Source organism: Seriola lalandi, unplaced genomic scaffold (genome assembly GCF_002814215.2).
Source record: "Seriola lalandi dorsalis isolate HSWRI2012SDOR001 ecotype SW California unplaced genomic scaffold, Sedor1 jcf7180002054470, whole genome shotgun sequence".
Taxonomy (NCBI): Eukaryota; Metazoa; Chordata; class Actinopteri; order Carangiformes; family Carangidae; genus Seriola; species Seriola lalandi.
In genome coordinates this window covers 3,309,001-3,328,685 of record NW_019525023.1, presented here as the reverse complement: position 1 = coordinate 3,328,685, position 19,685 = coordinate 3,309,001, and the positions used below count along the sequence as shown (strand labels likewise).

Here is a 19,685-nt window from a genome sequence, read left to right as displayed (position 1 = left end):
CAACTAGCATATGTATGAAGAACACTTAAGAATATATGAGAGCAGTACACTTAAAATACGGAGTATCTAACGCATCAGTGACAGCACGAGTACAAATATGTATTACAATGCTTAAGACTAATCTGTATGAGCCTCTTAAAACCTGGTATAACCTCAAATGCCTTGCAAAACACAGTAACAGAGGAACCATCTGCCACTGACCTGTAGATGTTTGGGTCCTGCAGGTCGAGCGTCTCGCTGGTGTAATCTCGCAGGATAAAGGGGAACACAGGGTACTGCATGAGGTCATTGAAGGAGCGGCCTGCGTGCTTGTTGAGATGAGTGAGGTACTCAAAGTTCGAGATCTGACCCGAGCCCCAGAGCTGCGTGAGTGCTGTGATATTTCCGTGCTCTAGCAGGTTGGGCAAATCAGATGTCAGGATGTTGTGGTAGACGTCGTCACGGAACTAAAGGCGAGAATGCAGAAAACCATGAGATCGTTTCCAAACATGGAAACTAACTAACTAACTTGCAAATTAAATCTGATTAACAGTTTGATCACTAAAATGCTGTGCATCTCCGTTTCCTGTGCAACTGACAAAATGAGCCCGGTGCCTTAAGAGAGCTGCTAATCCACATAGAATAACTCAATTAGTCTTAAATTTTAATTTAATTCATCTAAAAGCTGAAACGTTTCCACCAAACCAAGCCAAAGATAATAAATGCACAAAATGCCCCAAAAACATGGCAAAGAACCAACATGCTGATGTTAAGCAGATATAATGTTCACCCTCTTAGTTTAGCACATTAACAAGCTCACATTTACTAATTAGCAATCAACAAAAACTTCAGCTGCAGGTTATACCTACTGAATAAATCAAATTTTTGGCCTGATGATGGTTCTAGATGAAAAGTCAGAGGCTCACCAAAGTGATTACAATTCATCCTGAGGGGGACATGAATGTTTGCACCAAAAACCAAAACAGTCTAAACCTGAAGTGAGCACACAGGGAAAATGGAAATAAATCCTTTTTGCCTGTTTATCACGTTAAAGTTTTTGCAAGTCCACAGAAAATCTAAAGGCAGATTGAAATTCCTGCTGGAAAACCCCAATTTGCTTAAAAGTCAGTTGTCCGACCTCATTGTAACATTCTTTCAGTATTTAAATGAAAGTACAACAATAACAGTTTTTCCTTACAGAATATAATGGTACTGTATCTTATTATCGTGACTGATTTCTGGCACAGAATACCACACCAAAAAGGCATCAGGGACAGAACAACAAAAAGGCAATTCAACAATTAACTCTCACAGCAAATCATTATTTTATTTTTTTTCAAGCTGCATGATTTTGTCTATTCTTACATGTTTTTCTTTGAGCATCAGTGGGCTCTTTCATCTTGTCATTTTTAAATCACAGTCCATCCTGTGTGGCTGCATTTTAATATTCAAATGGAACATGGAATGAATTTTTCTCTTGTGATCTGCTGGGTAGTCTAGTTATGGATGATAAGCACAGTCAGTTCTTTGCGATAATGAATTTAAATAGTTCAAGTAAATACGCTGGAAGATCTATTGTATGCCAGTCACGAACAATGTCAGCATTCATTTCAGTATTTCTTTATTGTATACCCAACTTTCCACTGGCTTCCACTGGCTCATTTGAGCCCTGTGTGTTTGCCTCACCTTGGTGTTATCAAAGGCTAACAGCAGGGTCCTGCCATTGGTGAGGAATATCTCCACAGCGTTGTCTCTTAGCTGCCACCAGCGCTTGTGCACCTCCTTGATCTCCTCGTACGTCCAGGAGAAGGAAGGTGCCTCGGTCTCCCCGTGAAGGCTCTGTCCAAACACATAAACACATCCAGTGCTGAGTTGCCAGGCAGACTCACATACGGCAGTGCCATCCTTCTGGCAGAGAACAAGCCTGGACAGTAAAGCCTGGCTGTACCTGGTTGTCATGAGCATCAGCAGCGTTGTCCTCCACAAAGTACATCCCAGACTTTCCTGTGAGACAGCGCAGAGTGAGAGAGATTTGGTGTACTAAGAGCAAGACAAACAAAAGCTTTCCCCACTGAATAACTAACAAACACTTGTGTGTGAGGGCAGAGCAATATTCTCTAGTGCCTCAGAGAGAGCAAATTACTCTTTGTGCCTTGTAACCGGCTGAGTATATTATGCATGGAACAGCTGCGAGGGACGGTCAGTGACTTACCCAGAAGTAGCTCCCCTGCTGTCTCTCTGGAGGGGGCCACGCTGATGCAACGTCTAGTGAACCTAAGGACAAAAAGACATTTCTCATTCAAGCAATACACCATATGAATAAAGCATAGACATCTCTCAATGCAGCACCAGTCTATTAGACATTTATGTACCTTCTTCAGATCATCCTGGCTTTCTGAGACAGATATGATGTTTACTAAAGGCTTACAGAGCGGCAGAGAGGCAGAGAGGAGGAAAGTTATACCTGATGGGCTCGCTGGTGGCTTTGTCTTTGACAGTGGAGGAGAAGGAGGAGTGAGTCTTATCCTCAAACAGGAAGGACAGTGGTGGCTTCATGGTGTCTAAATAAGACATGAAGGTCAGATTAAGGGAGACAAACTCACTAGTACTGGATGGAATTTTGCCATCAAGGGTGTAACCACCTTCAGCCTTGCGTCTGTCTTTGAGCAGGTATTTGTTGGGGATGGTGAGGTAGCATCTCTGTAGTCGCCGTCGCTCCCGGTTCGAACCTTCAGTGGGGTCCAGCTGCCAGGATGTTGGGTAGGATGTCTGGTCATACCAAACCGCGCTGAAACAGACCATTACAGCCGTTTAACACTTTGTCTACTCATATACAGAAGAAACCTGACTGCGGAGCCATAACTACCAGTGAGATGTCATATCTTCATGAAGAGAAGAAGTTCATATTCTACAGTTTCCATAAATTTCAGATGGTGAGTTTTTTAAAGTCTCATTGAGATTTATTTAGTCAATAAGCTCATAATTACATTTCTAGCATCTGTTTCTGAATTTAGCTAATTGTGCAGGAAGATCAAATTTGCCAAAAAGAAAATTAACATGGCTCTGTGAATGGCAGTTGCCCTCTTTTGCCAGACTAAAATATGTCAACAAGTATTGGATGGACTGCAATGACATAACTAAAAAACATTTCTTCTAGTACCAAGAGAAAAACATTTTTTAGAGGTAATTAGCAAATGTTAAAATCTAAGAAGGTGAACATGCTAAATGTTAAACCTGATAAATATTAGCATTTTATTTTTGTCAATTGTGAGCTTGTTACCATGCTGCTTAAAGCATGCAGCTGTAAGCTGTGTGTTAGTTCAGCCCGACAGAGCTGCTCTCGTGGCTGTAGACGCAGCCCTGCCTCACTGGATATGGATTTACACATGTATAGATCAAAAAGTTTGCCTGATTTATTTTACAAATCATACTTTCTTCTGTCGTATTCTACTTCTCTACATGGCTGAGAGAATCTCTTTTTTTTTTTATTCCAGTTTATTTACTCAAACAAACTGCAGTCAAAGTGTTTCACATTAGAATGTCATTTTCCCTACTGTTTTTTAAAGGAGCAAATTACCGGAAAATAAGTTGGAGAAATATAATCATCATTACGGTAACGATTTAATTATTGCACTTAATGATGTTGCAAAAACCCATGTGAGAAATACATTCCCATGCCCACCGGTCATGCGTGAGTTGTTGCACCAGCTCCTGCCAGTGGCGGCTGGCGCTGAGGTCAGTCTTATAGAGTCCCCTGATGTGCTGGATGACTTTCTTTCTCTCCATGCCTTGCCGCAGAGACACATTCTGAGTGATATCTGCTGCAATCTTGGAAATGTCCTTGGACTTTCCATCAAGCCTCTGGATAAGGCTGCAGAGGAGTAAGACCGAATGGTGTGAATAGAGGAGTGGAAAAAAAGACACAATTCTTACTATTATTTTCTTGTACTGAACATCAATTTCACATCAGAAAAATATCCCAGACTCACTTCCTCTGAGTGTTGGCCATTTTCTTTTCCCACGCCACTTTGCTTGTTTTCTCTTCAGCTTCATACTTGAATTTTTCCTGTGAGAATAAATATACAAGTAAACAAGTTCTTCGCATGTATTTTTCTGGCTAAGAAGAAAAGCTGACAGGCTTTATGGATCCACCTGCACAAACCAGTTGGTATTTCATGTTTTATTAAAAAGCCTTAGAAGCTGTTTTCCTTCCCTTTGACAATGGCTGTCTTTATACAACTTACCTCTTTTATGGCCCTGAGCAACTCTTGTTTGTGTGGTGCGTTGGGTGGGATGCAGCGATGGCCACAAAGCTTGAGAGAGGTCATGAATACACCCACGGCGTTCTGCTCATCTTTGGTGAGGCTGTCCTTGTGGTCGTGCAGCATCTCGTACAGGTACAGTGACAGCTTCGGTCCGTGCTGAGTTACAGAGAGAAGAACCGATTAAAATTTTATTTGTGTCTGAAGCAAGTCACATAGTGATGGACAGGAAACAAGCCTTATACGGCTGGCTGACCTTCAGTAAGGCCTGAGAGGAGGATGCAGAGTAAATATGACAATGCAAGGGGGCTGATGAAGAGCAGTAAACATCTGTTATTTTTTCAATCTAGGCCTGACAACTCCTGGAAAACTGAAGAAGTCAAAATGACAAACAAAGCTAACATACTGTACACTCACTCACACTTTCCCCTGAAACAAACACAAAAAAGATTTAGATCTACAGTTGGTAGGTAAGAATTACCAGAATTATAATATTTTACTATATAGTGCCTGGAAGTGAACAACAACCAAGTTGATGTGTGAGGTGATAAATGGATTTTAATGATGCATTTCCGTCACCACTCACCTCTAGACCCGGGCTGAGGCTCTCCTTCAGGATATCCAGGTGTTTGGGATCAAACACAAACTCCAGTGCCTCCTTCCTGTCAGACAGCAGAAGCGCAGGGCTGAGTGTGTGCACCAGCAGGCGGCCAATTTGGACCCGGAAAGTGTCTCGACACGACCACAAGATCCTTCGCCACTGCTGATGAGGGGCTCCTCCCCGACCTGTGCTGCCCTGTGAGATCACAACCACGGACATACCGTTTCACAATATGGCAATCACATTGGCTCTTCACAGCTTAAAAAAAAACCAAAAAAAAAAACCACACAATTACTTTTGACCTACCAGGCTAATTTTGATCCCATCCATCATGAGCTTGAGGATGTCTTTCTGAAAGCTCTTCTTGCTGGCAGGTGGTAGGGTGAAGGGGGTAGGAGAGTGTGGGACAGAGGCGGAGCCAATGTCATCCTGCGCTTGATCACCTTGATCTGGTGTGAAAATCTGTTGGTCTGGGGAGTCTGGAATATTCAGCAGGTCAAACAAGTCCTGACTCACATCTGAAATGAGAGACACAATTAAACAGAACCAGGATTAGACAGCAGGTTCGGTTTATATGAGGTGAAGGAGAAAATGGAGAAGATCAGAATAGATAAGTGGGAGAAGAAAAGGTTTTTTACCATGATAGATGAGTCTGTTGACAGCAAGAACCACGAGCCTCTGCAGCCGTTGGACGAACTCAGTCTCGTTGGCACGAATGGGGTTTTCCTGGCTCATCCTCCTCTGCATCATCTGGTTGAGCTCATCGCTGGCTACAGAGCGCATCCGCATCAGGAGAGAGTCAGTCTGGGCCAGAGAGAACCGGCGACGACCTACAAGCACAACATTTGTACGAGCTCAGTTGTGAGAACACAAACGGGGCGCTCACATCTGTAAGTGAAAGTACACATGCTTTTCTCCTTTAAAGTTCAGAGTAAAGTTATGCAAATGTCTCATATATCATTGAACACAGAGAGGATTATAAAGATTCAATGATCAAAATGCCATCTGTGCTGAAATGCTTAACACTGATTTAGTTAAGCATTTAAAATGTGCACACACACAAAGGCACCAGTAGCACACAAGAGTACTGGGCAAATTAACCCCCCCAAGGTGAGTTGGGGGTAAAGGGTGAGTTCACTGCAGAAGTGGGAGACATGCCCCATGACAGGGAGGATGTTCTCCGCTGTGGACCGCAGTCCCAGCTACCTGCGTCACAGTGGAGCATGTAGGATGGAGCTCCTGAGGGGGAGGGGAGGGGGGAGTCCTGAGACAGGAAGCTGAAGGGAGGGGACAGGGGGATCTGGCCATAGGAGCAGTAGTGCTGTCTGGGGATACGAGGGATAATGGAGTCTTTCATGGCAATGGAACCTTCGGATCAGGATGAGGAGAGGATCAATAAACAGACAGGTGAGAGTGGCGCAGTGAAATACTTGACAAAACATGGTGGTCAATTCTGCCTCGACATGTCGGATCACTTTGAAACACTCACCTGCGATGCTCTTGCGCTTCTGATGGATGGCATGATGTGGAGAGCTTGGTGTATTAACAGAGCTGCTCAGCCTCTGAGGTTCCTGATTGGCTGTCGTCTTTATAAATTCTATGGCTGACTGAAGGACGCGGAACTGCAAAGCCACTGACATCTCTGGGAGAAAATAGAGATATGGATTTTGTCATGTTAGAAGTCATATTAATGCTCTTTGTTTGGTAGTGACAACACGTTTCATGGAAGAGCACACATGTCTTTGTTGCTAATTCACATACACTGATTTCTCACTTAATACTCTGTTCATCAGTGTAATGTGCATCTTGTCCTGGCAATTTACTGAGAGGTTCAACAGTTTCTGCAATCACAGCTGCAATACTATTTTATAATTTTCTTATAATCATTATTATTATTCCACTATTGTGTTTTCATCTGCTGAATTGAAATTCTCCTTTCTACTCTTCGGTAACATTTTTATCAATGAAACCTGCCCACTAAGGGAGTGGAAAAGAGAGCAATTTGGAATCGTAGATTAACCTAATGATCAAATCTTACAAACACACACCTTTTCATGAACAGGTCCCATTCATCAAGGTGAAACGAGAAGCTTATGACAAGTTTGTGCAGTTTATAGAGTTTGCTGAACCCGACTTCGGGAAAAGAAGAGAAAGAAAAAGGAGGGTGTTCTGTTGAGCATGGGGCTCAATGGGAGCAATAATACAGTTAAGCATAATTACTAAAATGAGAAACAACCAAAAATAAAGGGGGGCAAGTACAAAGCCATGATGCCTTTGTAATGTTTTTGTGATCACAGAATGATATTATCAGATCAAAAAAAAAAAAAAATGTAGAGAAATAAGCGCTAATGGGGAAGAGATGGGAGATATATTCTTCAGAGAGCAAATTTAGGGACAAATGAGAGAAAACCATTTAGTAGGAAGATGGAGATGTGAGATAGTTCACAAATGATATTTTTTTCTCAAATGAGTTTCCACTCTGCAGTCGTAGATAATGAAGTGACAGCCCGGTTTCTTTCTGCAGCAGAGCATGACAGCTTGATTTCACCAGAACTGCAGAGCATGGTAGATGACAACACCGATACATTTTGCATGTGTATTGAATTTCAGAAATTCACTCCTCACCCTGTGTGCGACGCATCTTGCTGGTCTGCATGAAACCCAACAAGGAAATGAGGTCTTCGATGATGCGGAAGTATTGGGACCCTGAAGAGCTGCAGGAGTGGATAGTCACAGCTACTAACAGCTGCTGGATGTCACACACCAGGAGCTTGTAGTCATTCAGGGGAATACTGCAGAGGGAGGACAAGGAAAACAATAAAACACCAAACAGAGGAAGCGAGTCTACTACTCGTATACGCTCAATCAATGAACAGTGAGAGGATTAATGATTTAATTCATGGCTCAAAGGTTCAAGACAAAACCCATGATGGTGTTTGAATGAATCATCCTCAGTTCTGGCAGCCGTACCCGTTCTCCATGCCGTTGAGGGTGGAGAGGGTGTTAAAGAGCACGTAGAGCAGCCCGTGGTCTAGAAGGATGTCTGCCAGCTTGGGGCAGGCGTTAAGGAGCTGCAACAGCATACACAGGATGTTGTGCACCAAGGAGTTCTCATACAGGGAGTTCTCAATAAGACCCAACACTGGGATAATACAGCGTTTTCTGAAAGGTGAGATATTTTCCATTTCCTCCAGGTCCAGACTGGAAAAGATTACAGAAGAAAAAAATGATGGTACAAATGTGCAAATAAATGTGTGCATCAAACACATTTATTCATATAGTAGACAATCCTGTGCATAATATAAGATATTGTCCCTATGGCGCACAAGACACTATGGCTTGACAAATGTGTTGCTCCTGGACTCACTCTTCCTCTAGGCCCACCGGCCGCCCAAACAGCATCTCCAGAAAGCATTCGAGGAGCCCCTGGCTGCCCTGGTGAATATACAGCTGGTTGGCCAGCAGTGAGAAGCCATGGTTCTTCAGGAATTTCTCCTTCTGCTCCTTGAGGGCTCGGCTGAAATAGGCATCCAACAGCTGGGAGAGAGGGGTGAGAATAATATAAGAATAATGCTTAGATTTTCATCTGCCTTCTTCTGCTTTAAATAACGCTCTGTCCTGAATGTTCTTTGGTTCAGAACAGTATTTGCTTAGCTTAGCATAAAGACTGGAAACAGGCCGTAACAGCTAGCCTAGCTCTGTGCAAAGGCATCGAAATCTGCCTACCACCACCTCTAAAGCTTGTTAATTAATATTCCTATATCATTTATTTAATCTGTGCAAAAACCAAAGTGTAACATCTGTGGACTGTGTTTCTTTCTGGCTGTTCAGCCTTTCCAAGTTTCTGGTTATTTGACTTGATGCAGTTGGGTACACATTTTTTCTTCTGAATTGTCTACAAAACTCTGACATCAATGCTGCACGACAGTTTCACTCTCTGTGAGCGGTTTGCTAAAAGTGTTCGCTAAAAGCATAAGATGTGTACAACAAATGTGTGAATGTGACTTTTGGGAATGGTAATGAGCAAAACCATCCTAAACTGGCTACCACCATAGTGCCATCTTAAGTGTAGTAAAACAGACTCCTGGTGCGAAATCAGATCAACCCGCTCGACACAATATGAGACTCCTCAGAGAGGATACTGAACTAACCTTCATGACTCCTTGCTGGATGAGAGGTGACGAGTGGTTGACCAGGACAATGAGGGCCTCTGGTTGGATGAGTTTGTCCATCACCTCTTCAAGCATGAGATCAGGCAACAGCAGCAAGACACCTCTCAGAAGATCATAGAGTCCACAGCAGATCAGCACCAGGCAGTCCTCAGTACTGGACCTGAAAATCACACAGCTTAGACTTTGGTGCTGAATTACTGTGCGTGAATAACTAGCCAAATCCCTCTGTTAGTGCTCTCAAAATGACACGTGTATAAAAAGAATATTCTAATATAATTTTACGTTTTACAAAATGTTGAAATACAAAAGGTGAGTTTTGAGAAAACAGGATTGCAATGAACAAATCTCTTTTTTAATTTCCAATCAGCTTACGCCAGCAGCTGGCAGTCAGAAACAAACTGAAACTGTCACTACAGTGTAAATCATTTTCAAAGTTAAGGAGGCTGAAGATTATGTAAATCCTTAAACAGGACCTCTTTATCAAAGAAAAGCTGTGGTCGAGGAAGTGACCTATTTTGGAGTTAAGTAAAAAAAAACAAAATGCACATATACATACAAATAGATAAAATGTTGAAGAGACTGTTCGTGCTCACTGTCAGTAACACACTATCAGACCCCCAAAAGAGGATGTCACGGTTAAGGTTACTATGGCGGCGTACCTGTCATTGGACTCGGTCTTGCTGTGGGCTCTTTCATAGCCAGGTGAGTAAGTGTAGCTCTCCCAGTCTTCAGGCATGGAACCTCTGTCAGCCGCACTGGGCCAGCGGCCAATTGCCAACGAGCCGTTTGGAGCTGGGAAGGCCAGGCCCAGACTGGCCAGGTTGCTGTGGCTCCTCTGGAAGGACTGGATGCCTTTAAGACTGTCAGGGCGGCGCGGCGCTTCATCACTGGCCCAGTCAAACCTGTCCTCAGACTCTGCCACCCCCACGCTTCCCTCTGCCAGACTGTCTACCTCCGCCGCCTCGTCCCGCTCCTCCTCTACGCTGATGGAAGGAGTGCGTTGGGCTCCTCCCTCACCTATGTCCCTAGAGTCACAGATTGTCTTGGCTGATTCACAGCTGCTCAGGAGCTGCTCATCACCTCCGCCCTTCTTGAGTGTTTCTGTGCTGCCCCGTGCCTGTAGAGTGGCGAGTGAGACCCCGTCACTTTCACCTGCCTCATTTGAGCTTCCGTGTCCGAGTCGAGGTGTCAGTAGCGGGGAGGAGTACGGAGAAGGTGCCATACTAGGTGGGCGTAACGACTGATCATCACCACCGTGTTCAGGGGAAGGAGCGTGGAGATGGCCTGGAAAACACAACAAAATGATTCAGCATTTAAAAAATATTCGACTTTATAACTGATGGCTGCGAGGGGCCTATTTGTATGCAGGTGCATTGTACAACACTTGCAGTGCAAATAGCAATATTGATGAAAGTGATGAATAATATGATTGGGCAGAGCAGAGGCATGGTTGTTCATCGACAAAATTGTGCATTTAATTACAGTGAGACAGAAAAACAAGTATCTTGTCAACAAGGTTCGTGCAGGAAATGTCACTTGTTTTTATATTTTTGGATGTCATCTCATTGCATTGTTGCACAGTTGCTGTTATCACAGCCAACTGTTTCATTTATACAGCCCTCTCCCAAAGTTATAAAGTGCTTTACAAGAAATACAAAGGAATTAAATTCAAAAAGCACAGTTATGACGACAAAAGAGGCTTGTAATTGTAAAACTGAGTGGGGCAATAAAAGATAAAAGAGGACAAAAGGCATAGCTAGTAAGATATATAGGATGCATAAAAAAGATGGATTCTGTGAGAACTAGTGTTATGAGCAGCAGTTAGATTACATTTTTAAAGTAAAAAGTGGAGGGAGATGGGAGGGAGTTTCACAAACATATAATGACCTAATGCTCATACATCAGCTTTTTCCCCAGAAATAATGGTGTTTACATTAGGTACTTAAAATAAAACTCTGGTGACTGTAATTCATCACAGAGAGAAAACAGGGCTGATATAGCACTAAACACGTTAAACAGATTCTCGTTGTTAGAGGCACATGCACTCATAAAAGCACTGCTGATCTCTCCATTTATAATGTCATTCTACGCAACAAAGTGAAGGTTTCTATTTAATTATCTTCACTGCGTTTGGTGCAGGGAGCCCTTCAAGGTCAGTGTAATGTAGTTAAAGCAGCTGTACCTTCGTGGGGAGCATCAGTGAAGACGGTTGGGGAGAGTGACACCACAGAGCTGCTGGCAGACTTCCCTCCACTGTTGGAGTGTCTCAGGTACATAATGGACTGCACCTTCTCTTGGTACAGCTTCCCATCTGACAAACAGAGACATCAAAAGAACTCAGTGCATTAAACTAATGGCACTTTGATACAGAGGTGCTGCTTTCAACTGCGCTGCTTCCTCACCTATGTGTAGCGAGAAGTAGAAGCTAGATGGAGTGTGGCAGACGTAGGTGTTGGTGGGTGGGTGAACAGCCAGCAGGAAGTTGTAGATCAGTTTCAGAAGGTCCATGTCCGGAGGTGACCCGAGTACCTCCTGGATGATTTTGACGAATGACAAACAGACTTCCTGCGGGATGGCAGTCAGATGCTCGTCCCGATGCTCCTTAAGACAAACAAAATGCCGTTAGTAACAGTCTCTGAAAAGAGAAAGGGTACTGTGACAGCAGGTTCGTTACAGATACCCACCTGTAACACCTGGCAGGTGAGCAGGAAGCGATGCACTACTTCAGCCTTGAGGAACTGACGGATGTTGAAGACCTGATGAGGGTGGTGCACCCTGATGAGGATCTCTAAGGCAGCAAGCAGTGTTTCCCACACTCCACACTGACAGAAACAACACAAACAGTGAATGAACAGAGAGACAGATGTGGTTCTTCATCATCTAACGGTGGGGTTGAGCATCCTATGCCTCCTCATCATAGTGAACCAGTGCTGCACAGAATGCAAATCTAAAGGGACTCATTACTGATTTTATCAGTGATTATTTTTTCCAATATATTATAGATACATGAAAAATACCATTTGCAGTGCAAACACTTCAGTTTAACAAATGGCCAGACTGCATAGTTCTTAGTCTAGTCAAAATTAGTTTACCGATTTATCAATTTAGTACTTTTAAATTCTGGGTATTCTTTGAAGAAACATGGTAAAAATGAAATCAATGAGCCTGTGACCGAGAGATGCTTCTCTGTATGAATTTATTACTCGCTCATCATTACAAGATGATGTTTTGAACTTTCTGCTTTTCTTTGGGGATTCGCAGAGCTTAGGTTGAACAAGAAATCAGTAATGGCATCTGTATGTTTACTGTAGGGGATAGAACTGGCTGAAACTGCACTAGCAGTATTTTCTTTTCTTACTTAGGTGTATTACTATATTTTCATGTCTCATTGGAAAACAACAAATCACCAGATCTTGGAAAAACAATATTTGGAATTAAACCTATGCAGATTACCAGTTTATAGTTTCAGTATATATTTGGCTTTATGGCTATGTTATGTAACGCTGTATTTATTGTCTATTGTCAATCTGGGCTGCATGATGTGTGTGTTTACCTCAGCCTTGGCCCAGATTTTCCAGTCCAACAGGACGTCTGACAGAAGCCTGATGTCTTGCACCACTGCGATGGACTCGGTGTCCAAACGAAACTGCCCATCGTCCCCCAGGACGAGAACGGGTCCACTGCAACACCCATCCAGCAGAGTCTACAGAGACACAATATGGCCACCACATCAGAAATACAGCCTCTTCTACAGTGTTTCTATGATCTACTGTTCACTCTAATCAGACACATACCTCAACATATCGATAATCACTATCTCTCCAGAAACAACCTTACAGTGCAGAACCACAGACAGGAAAAAAATCTATAAATTCTCCATGAAATTTTTTGGAGCGCTTATCACTCTGTCATAACCAATGCCATTTACTCCCAGAGCAGCCCTGTTTGTATTGATCAAAGTCTATCATTTGTGACCAGCTTCACTGCAGTGGTCATAAATCTTGCAGTCCTTTGGGTCTCTGGAAGTCTGAGGTAAGACAGAAGCTCGCAGCTCTTATCCACGGTTAGTTACATTATTTATTGTCTGACAAATGAATTCAGTTACAGTCCAGTAAAAGGATTTATTAAATTACATTCATTGATTTCATTTTTACTGTGTTTTAAATGGTATAAATAGAAAATTACAAGTTTAAAAAAATCCAACAACTGTAACACAACACATTTCTTTTCATATAGCAATGAGAGTTTGATACACTACACTACTTTATCTGTGCTATACAATTCAGTATGTGCAACCCTAAAGTGACAAAAACAATCAGGACTGCTGTGTGACTCTGCAAGAGCTCAGTGTTTCATCAAGTCAGACAGAATCCATTTCAGCACACAGCCATCACACAGCTCAATTACAGACACAGCCAGAGGGTCAAGTAACAGCAGGGTCACCAGCTCCGGCTCCGAGAGGCACCGGAGTGTTGGGTTGGATCAGATTCATGGTGAAAACAAGTGGTGGTGAATATGCTTTACCGCACACATCAGCAGAGGTCGTTGGAACAGAAGACAGCAAAGCATTCAAGGTGTGACTCACTTTTAGCATATGATATCCCACGATGCATTTGGACTTTATGAGGACCTGGTGGATCATAGAGTAACCATGGTAACAGTCCATCTCGTGGATGCGGTGTTGGTTAAACTTGGACAGCGACAGCAGCACCTGCAGGGCCAGAGCCTGGGTCTTCTCACAGTCACTCAGCTCCACCGTCTGGATGTCAAGAGCCCGAGATGAAGGATGAAAAGAAAAGAGGTGAGAAAGGAAAAAAAAAAAACTGAGTCAAATGTGTGAACATGAACAATGTAAGTCTGCAGATGCATTTATATGTTGGTTCTTGCATTATTCCACACAGTTCCTGCTACAGTAATCATGTCCTCGCACAAAAGAGCCTATTATCAAACCTTGTCTTTAAAGGTGACACTCGACTATGATCTCAACTGACAGGTGCAACAACACTAATATGACTTTCCTCCCTCAGGTTGAAATTGAAATAATTATTTAGGTCACATTTCTAGAACAGAATGAGAAGTGTAGCCCATAATACAGTTCAAATACAAACAAGGTGATTATTTTGAAATACTTTTATTCATATAATTTTTTTGTGGCTTCACACACATATATATACATATATATATATATACATATATATACACATATATATATACACATATATATATATATATATATATATATATATACACATATACATATATATACACATATATATATACACATATATATATATATATACACATATACATATATATACACATATATATATACATATATTTATATGAAGCAGTATATAAACTTCAAAATAAGGACCTCTGTCTCTGCAGCTTTATTAAAGATACTGATCATCCCACCTGTGCAAAGAGGAAGACAAAATTTCCTGTTCCTCCGATCTTGTGCAAGACGCTCTGCAGGCCTTGGGTTTCAGTGGGGAGCAGAGCCCTGAGGGCGTTGGGCTCCAGGGAAACACTCTGTACCTCTTTGGAGCTGAAGGGCCGCTGGGTAACCACCGTCTTGGCCTGACCCTTCAGTCGGATTACAGGCTCATAGATAGTGTAGACTCTGGGGCTGCTGGGGGCATACACTACTGCCAAGCTCTCCTGTGCAGAAACACAAAGCAGACAATTTATTGTCATCTTGTAACTTCGAATAATTCCTAATATTAGGTATATAGTAGATATTTTTTGTAATAAGTATCCTACCTAGCCTCTAGCATGGATTAACACGTGGGCTTGACTAGGTCAGAGTATAAGAGAAGTTATTAAGATGTGGAGAGGAAGTCATTCATTCTTCTTGTCTCACTCCCCTCTTTTCTTTTTAATCAGCTGTGCTTTTATCAACATGGCTATTAGCATTTAATGGGAGAAAAACTATTTTCAGTCTCACTGAAATGGCTGCAGCTTAACTGTAATAGCTTTTTCCATTGGGGGAAAAATTACTTCCTACCACGCTGTATCATTAATGACAACTAATTGGAACAGCACATTATTCATGCACCGTGAAATGAAACAATAAATGAGACATAGGAGGGATTTGCTATGCCTACAGAGCGCTTGAATCACAATGTAAAATTACAGGGTTTAACAGCAGTGTCAATCTGCATTTTAACAGAAACCTGCGAACAGATGAAACAACACTAAATAATTGCTTAGTGTATTTCATATCTTTTAAAGTGCATGCTGTGTGTTGTTGACCTACAACCAAAGCTGTTGTGTCCACATCCTTGCTCTTCATCAGAATCTCTCGTACATGCTCACACTTCAGCCCTTCCAGAGTGACAAACTTGGAAAATGTCCCACTGGGCTTGCCATATTTGCAGGGCATGATTGAGGTGAGGTCAGGTCCACTGGTGTACAGGTAGAAGGCCTCCTCAGATCCTATTCTAGACCCTGAAATACACGGAGAAACATATAGTTAGAATATAAAATATAAATATGTTTTATATGAAACTTTGTTCCATTGTTGAGACATCTGGGGAGTTCTTCTCTTTGAGTTCTTCTCTAAAAAATATCTTGGCATTTTGGATATATCTTTTATTAGGAAGCCAAAAAAATGAATAGTGAGAAATTTGAAATGGACAGTGAATCAACCCCATGAGTAAATGATTTATATTAGTGCATCAATAACCCATTAACATATGATCTATTGCAAAGTGAGACCCTTATGGCACCATGGTGCACCTTGATGTTTTATTTCTTGTTCCCATGAATCTTGCAGTCTGTCTTTTCTGCTACCCACGATGAATTCCAATGACAGCTGAGAGGCTAAAGCATGTATGAAGACATCGTTTGGGTTCACAGGTTGGGATCGCCCAGACTACAAGCCATTCACGGCCAATTAGAGGCAACAAGAGAAGTATTCACTCAGCCTCCTGAGAGAATGCTGAGTATCTGCAGCATGCCACACATTGCACCAGACACATCCTTTTACTGCCACAAGACTGGGTACACTGTTAAAATACAACTGCACCACAAACCATCTATGTACAGTATGTACTGTTTATTTATAAGAGGTAATCAATGTACCACAGGGAGCAGCACAGAGGACAGATTATTATAAATTATATAAATGATTAAAACAAACAGCATGTATGCATGTAGGGTAACATGATGATTGTCTGAATGAGATTAAATGTTAAGTTAACAGGAGTCCTACCATTGAAGAGGAGCACAGTGCCCATGCTCCAGCGCCCACCCTGCTTCAACAGCTCCTCACAGGATGGCGCACAGTGGCCCAACATGCAGAAGGTTTTGTTGCTGTCAGATGATAAACTTGATTTACGGGGTAGGGTGTAGTCCAAAGAAACCTCACATTTCCTACAGAAGAGAGCAGTTTTAAATTGTGTCCACTAATTTACCAGACTTCCAGTTTCTTACTGTTGCCATTACACATGTTCCTCACCTGATACCACACACCCAAACAACCACGCGGCTATGGATGTTCTTCTTGCCCTCTGGCTGCTGGGTGTAAGTGAGGCCGAGGTGCTGCCACTGGCCCGGCCTGAGCAGCCCCTCACCAGAGTCTGCCTGTGCCAGCAGCCCTGCTTTTATCTCATCGTTTGGATCTATACAAATTCTGAAGGAAGAACACATTACAATAATTCAAGGTTAATAAACTATGAATACTTAAAAAGGAGTAACCCATTGTTCCCTCACGTCTTTGAGGCTGCAGTCTATAATGGAGCGCACCTGAATGTGAGAGAGCCTGTAGAGAAGTCTGCCCACACTTGAAGCATCAGTGCCTTGGAGCCCATGGACAGAATATGAATGAGGCCTTCCTCTACTAATCTTGTCCCAGCCTGAGAGGAGCCCTGGTGCGACTCAGCTGCGGGAGGGTTACTCTCTTCTGGAAAACAACAACAGACAACTCAGAACCGATTCATTTTTATGAACATCAGACATAAAAGGTCTTAGTGAAGTTTCTGTTTCTCACCCTTGTCTTTGTCCCCGTCCTTCTCCTCCTGCTCTGCCACCCTGAGCCACATAGAGGCACTGAAGCCACTGGCCATGTGGGGCCAGCAGTTTTGCCCTACTAGGGGCAAGTGGAGAGGAGCGATGTGCCAGGGAGAGGAACGGAGGTGGCATGGTCGGTACTCGGTATCCCCCTCTCTGCGTCCAGGGGACAGTTTGCCCTTCCAGAGCAAACCGACACTTTTCCCCCCAACAGCACCATTCTGTCTGGAGCCAGGGGACGACCCTCCTGGTGTTGAAGCCCCAAGGATTATTGGAAAGGTCAGGTAGTGGAGAGGTTCAATATTCACGTTCGCCACAACAACTTGTAGCATACCCTTCAGTAAAATCTCCTGGCAGATAAAAAATAAAAAGCCAGTGAGAAGAACAGTTTATCATTTTAGATTTGATAAAGAAACACCGGACGGATGTGTGTTGACTCTGCATATCTATAAAATTTTCACCATGTTTTTTTAAAATCTCCAGATGAAGTAAAATTAATAAAAATTATATCCACACATTAATTAGCAGTTTAGTTGCTGTAACCATGTGATTGGCCGAATTAAACCTGTGATAACCCTGTGAGTCTTGAAAAAGAAGCAATAAACTATCCATAAATAATACAGCAGAATGCGGAAAAACACACTGCTTTTAAAACTGAAAAATCTGGGTGGCAGTGCAAAATCAGCAACACAATCATAGTGGCCACTGCAGTCACTGTCGTCCCATTTTTTTTAAGAGACGGAAAACACAGGTCACATGTCATTATATTCACATGGTTAAAAATACTCCTCTTCTCCCCTCTGGAAATCTAATTCTTGGAGACAGGTTATTGATGATGTCTGCGGCCGGATTCCAATTAAACACAGACCTGTGGTAATAGGTTGAAGCACCACATCTGTTCCACATTCACTGGTGTTAATTGTATATAGAATGAAGTGGACCCAGGGGAGCATTATGTCTTTTAAAGAACCAAGGAGTAAGAAGTGAGAACATGGTGACAGGAACAGAAAGGATGTGCAGACACTGTGAACATAAGCTATCAGTGTCAACACCCTGAACGTAAGCTAACAGTGAATTGTTGAGTGACTGATAGGGTGCTATTTACAGTAGGTGGAGTCTTCTCCAGGAAGAGGCGAATCAATAGAGCCAGTTCCTCTGCTGTGATTCGCTGGCTCACCATGGCAACCAGCAGCTCCACTAGCACAGTCTGGCAATCTGAATGTAGATCAATGAAGAGCATATTACGTAAACAGTTTTCATTCACTTGGGCATGCACCAGAACACCACAGACAAAAACACAAACATCATCACTGCTTTGCTATCAGCGAGAAAAATCTTTGGTAAAGAAAAGCAAGTCCACAGAGAAGCACATTAGATACAAGTGCATGACATATACGAGTGCATACAGTACACTAAAAAGTATAGAGTTTGAGGGATTGTACACAAATTGTTTTAAAAGAATTATTAATATCAACCATATTGTATTTTATGTTTTATCCATGAGACACCAGTCAAATTGTCAGAAGCAGGAAAGCAGGAATTTTATTTTCCTTAGCTCTTTCAATTGACAATATCTTACAATGCCATGTGAGGTACAACATAAATTTGATACGTTTTAGACCCTGAGGACCCAGTTGAAATGTCAGCAGCAGGGAAAAAAACACATCCAAGGAACAGAGCAAAGTGAGTGTTCCCAGCTTTTTTTCCTAGATGTCACACATGAACAATGTCCTACAGTGTCAGATAATCCAAAAATAAGCCAGGAGGAATAACAAACCTGTAAAGGAGGGGTCTGTTTGGCTGAGGATGTTGTGGAAGCCAGACAGAATGGTTTTGACTCCTCCCTGGGAGGACCAGAAAAAGGGTTAGTCATATTCCTCACAGCACAGTTGAGGAGAAAAGTAAGACAAAAATAGACTGGAGAGGCAGCTAAGAGTAGTACAAAGAGGAAGAAGTGGTCAATCTTACCTGGTCATAGAGCAAGGCAGCATTGCGGGGGTTGGCGTGTACTGCATCCAGCAAACTGTGAAACACATGACTCAGAACCTCCATGTCTGGGGAGCCGGTGGCGAGAAGCTGCAGCTCCATTGTGCAGATCTGTGGGAACAGCAGCATGCCCTGCCTGGGCCCGTCCGCCACCGCTGCAAACTCATGCAGCACGGCAGACTCCACCTTCACTCCTAAGACAAGAACCAGGACAAGATCATACACACAACAAGAGACTCATACATGGCCATGGAGAAATGCTAAAGGTTTCACTCACTGGCTCACATGCTAACGCAGAAACACACACTGACAGGTTGTGGGTGGTGTTGCTTAAATCCACAGGCATTCCCTGCTTCAGCTCCAACCTCCCATCTTGGAGGCAGCTCATAAAAAAGAATGAGCCTCAGCCTTGTGCTCAGCCTCAGAGCAGCATGGGAGTCTCCCCTTGATTTACAGGAGAGCAGCCCAGCAGGCTCTCATGCAGCTACTGGGACCTCCTTTATTAATGGAGCTTGCTCTCTCTCCTTGTACACAATTACACAGCTTTCCTCATCTAATACACTCACACATTCAAATACATACATACACACCTTTAATACCAGTTTACGTTAAATTCAGATGCTTATGTTTGGTCTGAGTTTGAATTTAATTTCAGCAAAGTACCAATTTGCA

At 42.7% G+C, this 19,685-nt stretch overlaps 1 protein-coding gene across 3 annotated transcripts in view; it reads right to left on the bottom strand.

Moving 5' to 3' along the window:
* The window catches only part of lyst (lysosomal trafficking regulator), a 58,943-nt gene that overhangs the window by 6,873 nt on the left and 32,385 nt on the right, over positions 1–19,685 (bottom strand). Inside the window, exons 9-41 of one of the 3 annotated variants that reach the window (XM_087175479.1) lie at positions 18,996–19,207; positions 18,805–18,871; positions 18,133–18,242; positions 17,008–17,377; positions 16,764–16,920; positions 16,477–16,650; positions 16,231–16,391; positions 15,274–15,464; positions 14,430–14,675; positions 13,600–13,773; positions 12,568–12,717; positions 11,699–11,836; positions 11,417–11,615; positions 11,197–11,325; positions 9,674–10,298; positions 8,994–9,174; positions 8,210–8,379; positions 7,813–8,043; positions 7,468–7,634; positions 6,332–6,484; positions 6,049–6,210; positions 5,481–5,672; positions 5,149–5,360; positions 4,828–5,037; positions 4,224–4,400; positions 3,969–4,045; positions 3,662–3,850; positions 2,622–2,767; positions 2,444–2,540; positions 2,192–2,253; positions 1,928–1,983; positions 1,666–1,818; positions 202–446 (exon numbers count right to left, since the gene is read on the bottom strand). In XM_087175479.1, the coding sequence (XP_087031605.1) occupies positions 202–446; positions 1,666–1,818; positions 1,928–1,983; positions 2,192–2,253; positions 2,444–2,540; positions 2,622–2,767; positions 3,662–3,850; positions 3,969–4,045; positions 4,224–4,400; positions 4,828–5,037; positions 5,149–5,360; positions 5,481–5,672; positions 6,049–6,210; positions 6,332–6,484; positions 7,468–7,634; positions 7,813–8,043; positions 8,210–8,379; positions 8,994–9,174; positions 9,674–10,298; positions 11,197–11,325; positions 11,417–11,615; positions 11,699–11,836; positions 12,568–12,717; positions 13,600–13,773; positions 14,430–14,675; positions 15,274–15,464; positions 16,231–16,391; positions 16,477–16,650; positions 16,764–16,920; positions 17,008–17,377; positions 18,133–18,242; positions 18,805–18,871; positions 18,996–19,207 (5,983 nt within the window). The remainder of the gene's footprint in view (positions 1–201; positions 447–1,665; positions 1,819–1,927; positions 1,984–2,191; positions 2,254–2,443; positions 2,541–2,621; positions 2,768–3,661; positions 3,851–3,968; positions 4,046–4,223; positions 4,401–4,827; positions 5,038–5,148; positions 5,361–5,480; positions 5,673–6,048; positions 6,211–6,331; positions 6,485–7,467; positions 7,635–7,812; positions 8,044–8,209; positions 8,380–8,993; positions 9,175–9,673; positions 10,299–11,196; positions 11,326–11,416; positions 11,616–11,698; positions 11,837–12,567; positions 12,718–13,599; positions 13,774–14,429; positions 14,676–15,273; positions 15,465–16,230; positions 16,392–16,476; positions 16,651–16,763; positions 16,921–17,007; positions 17,378–18,132; positions 18,243–18,804; positions 18,872–18,995; positions 19,208–19,685) is intronic. The other 2 variants (XM_087175477.1, XM_087175478.1) reach the window with 2 other exon arrangements.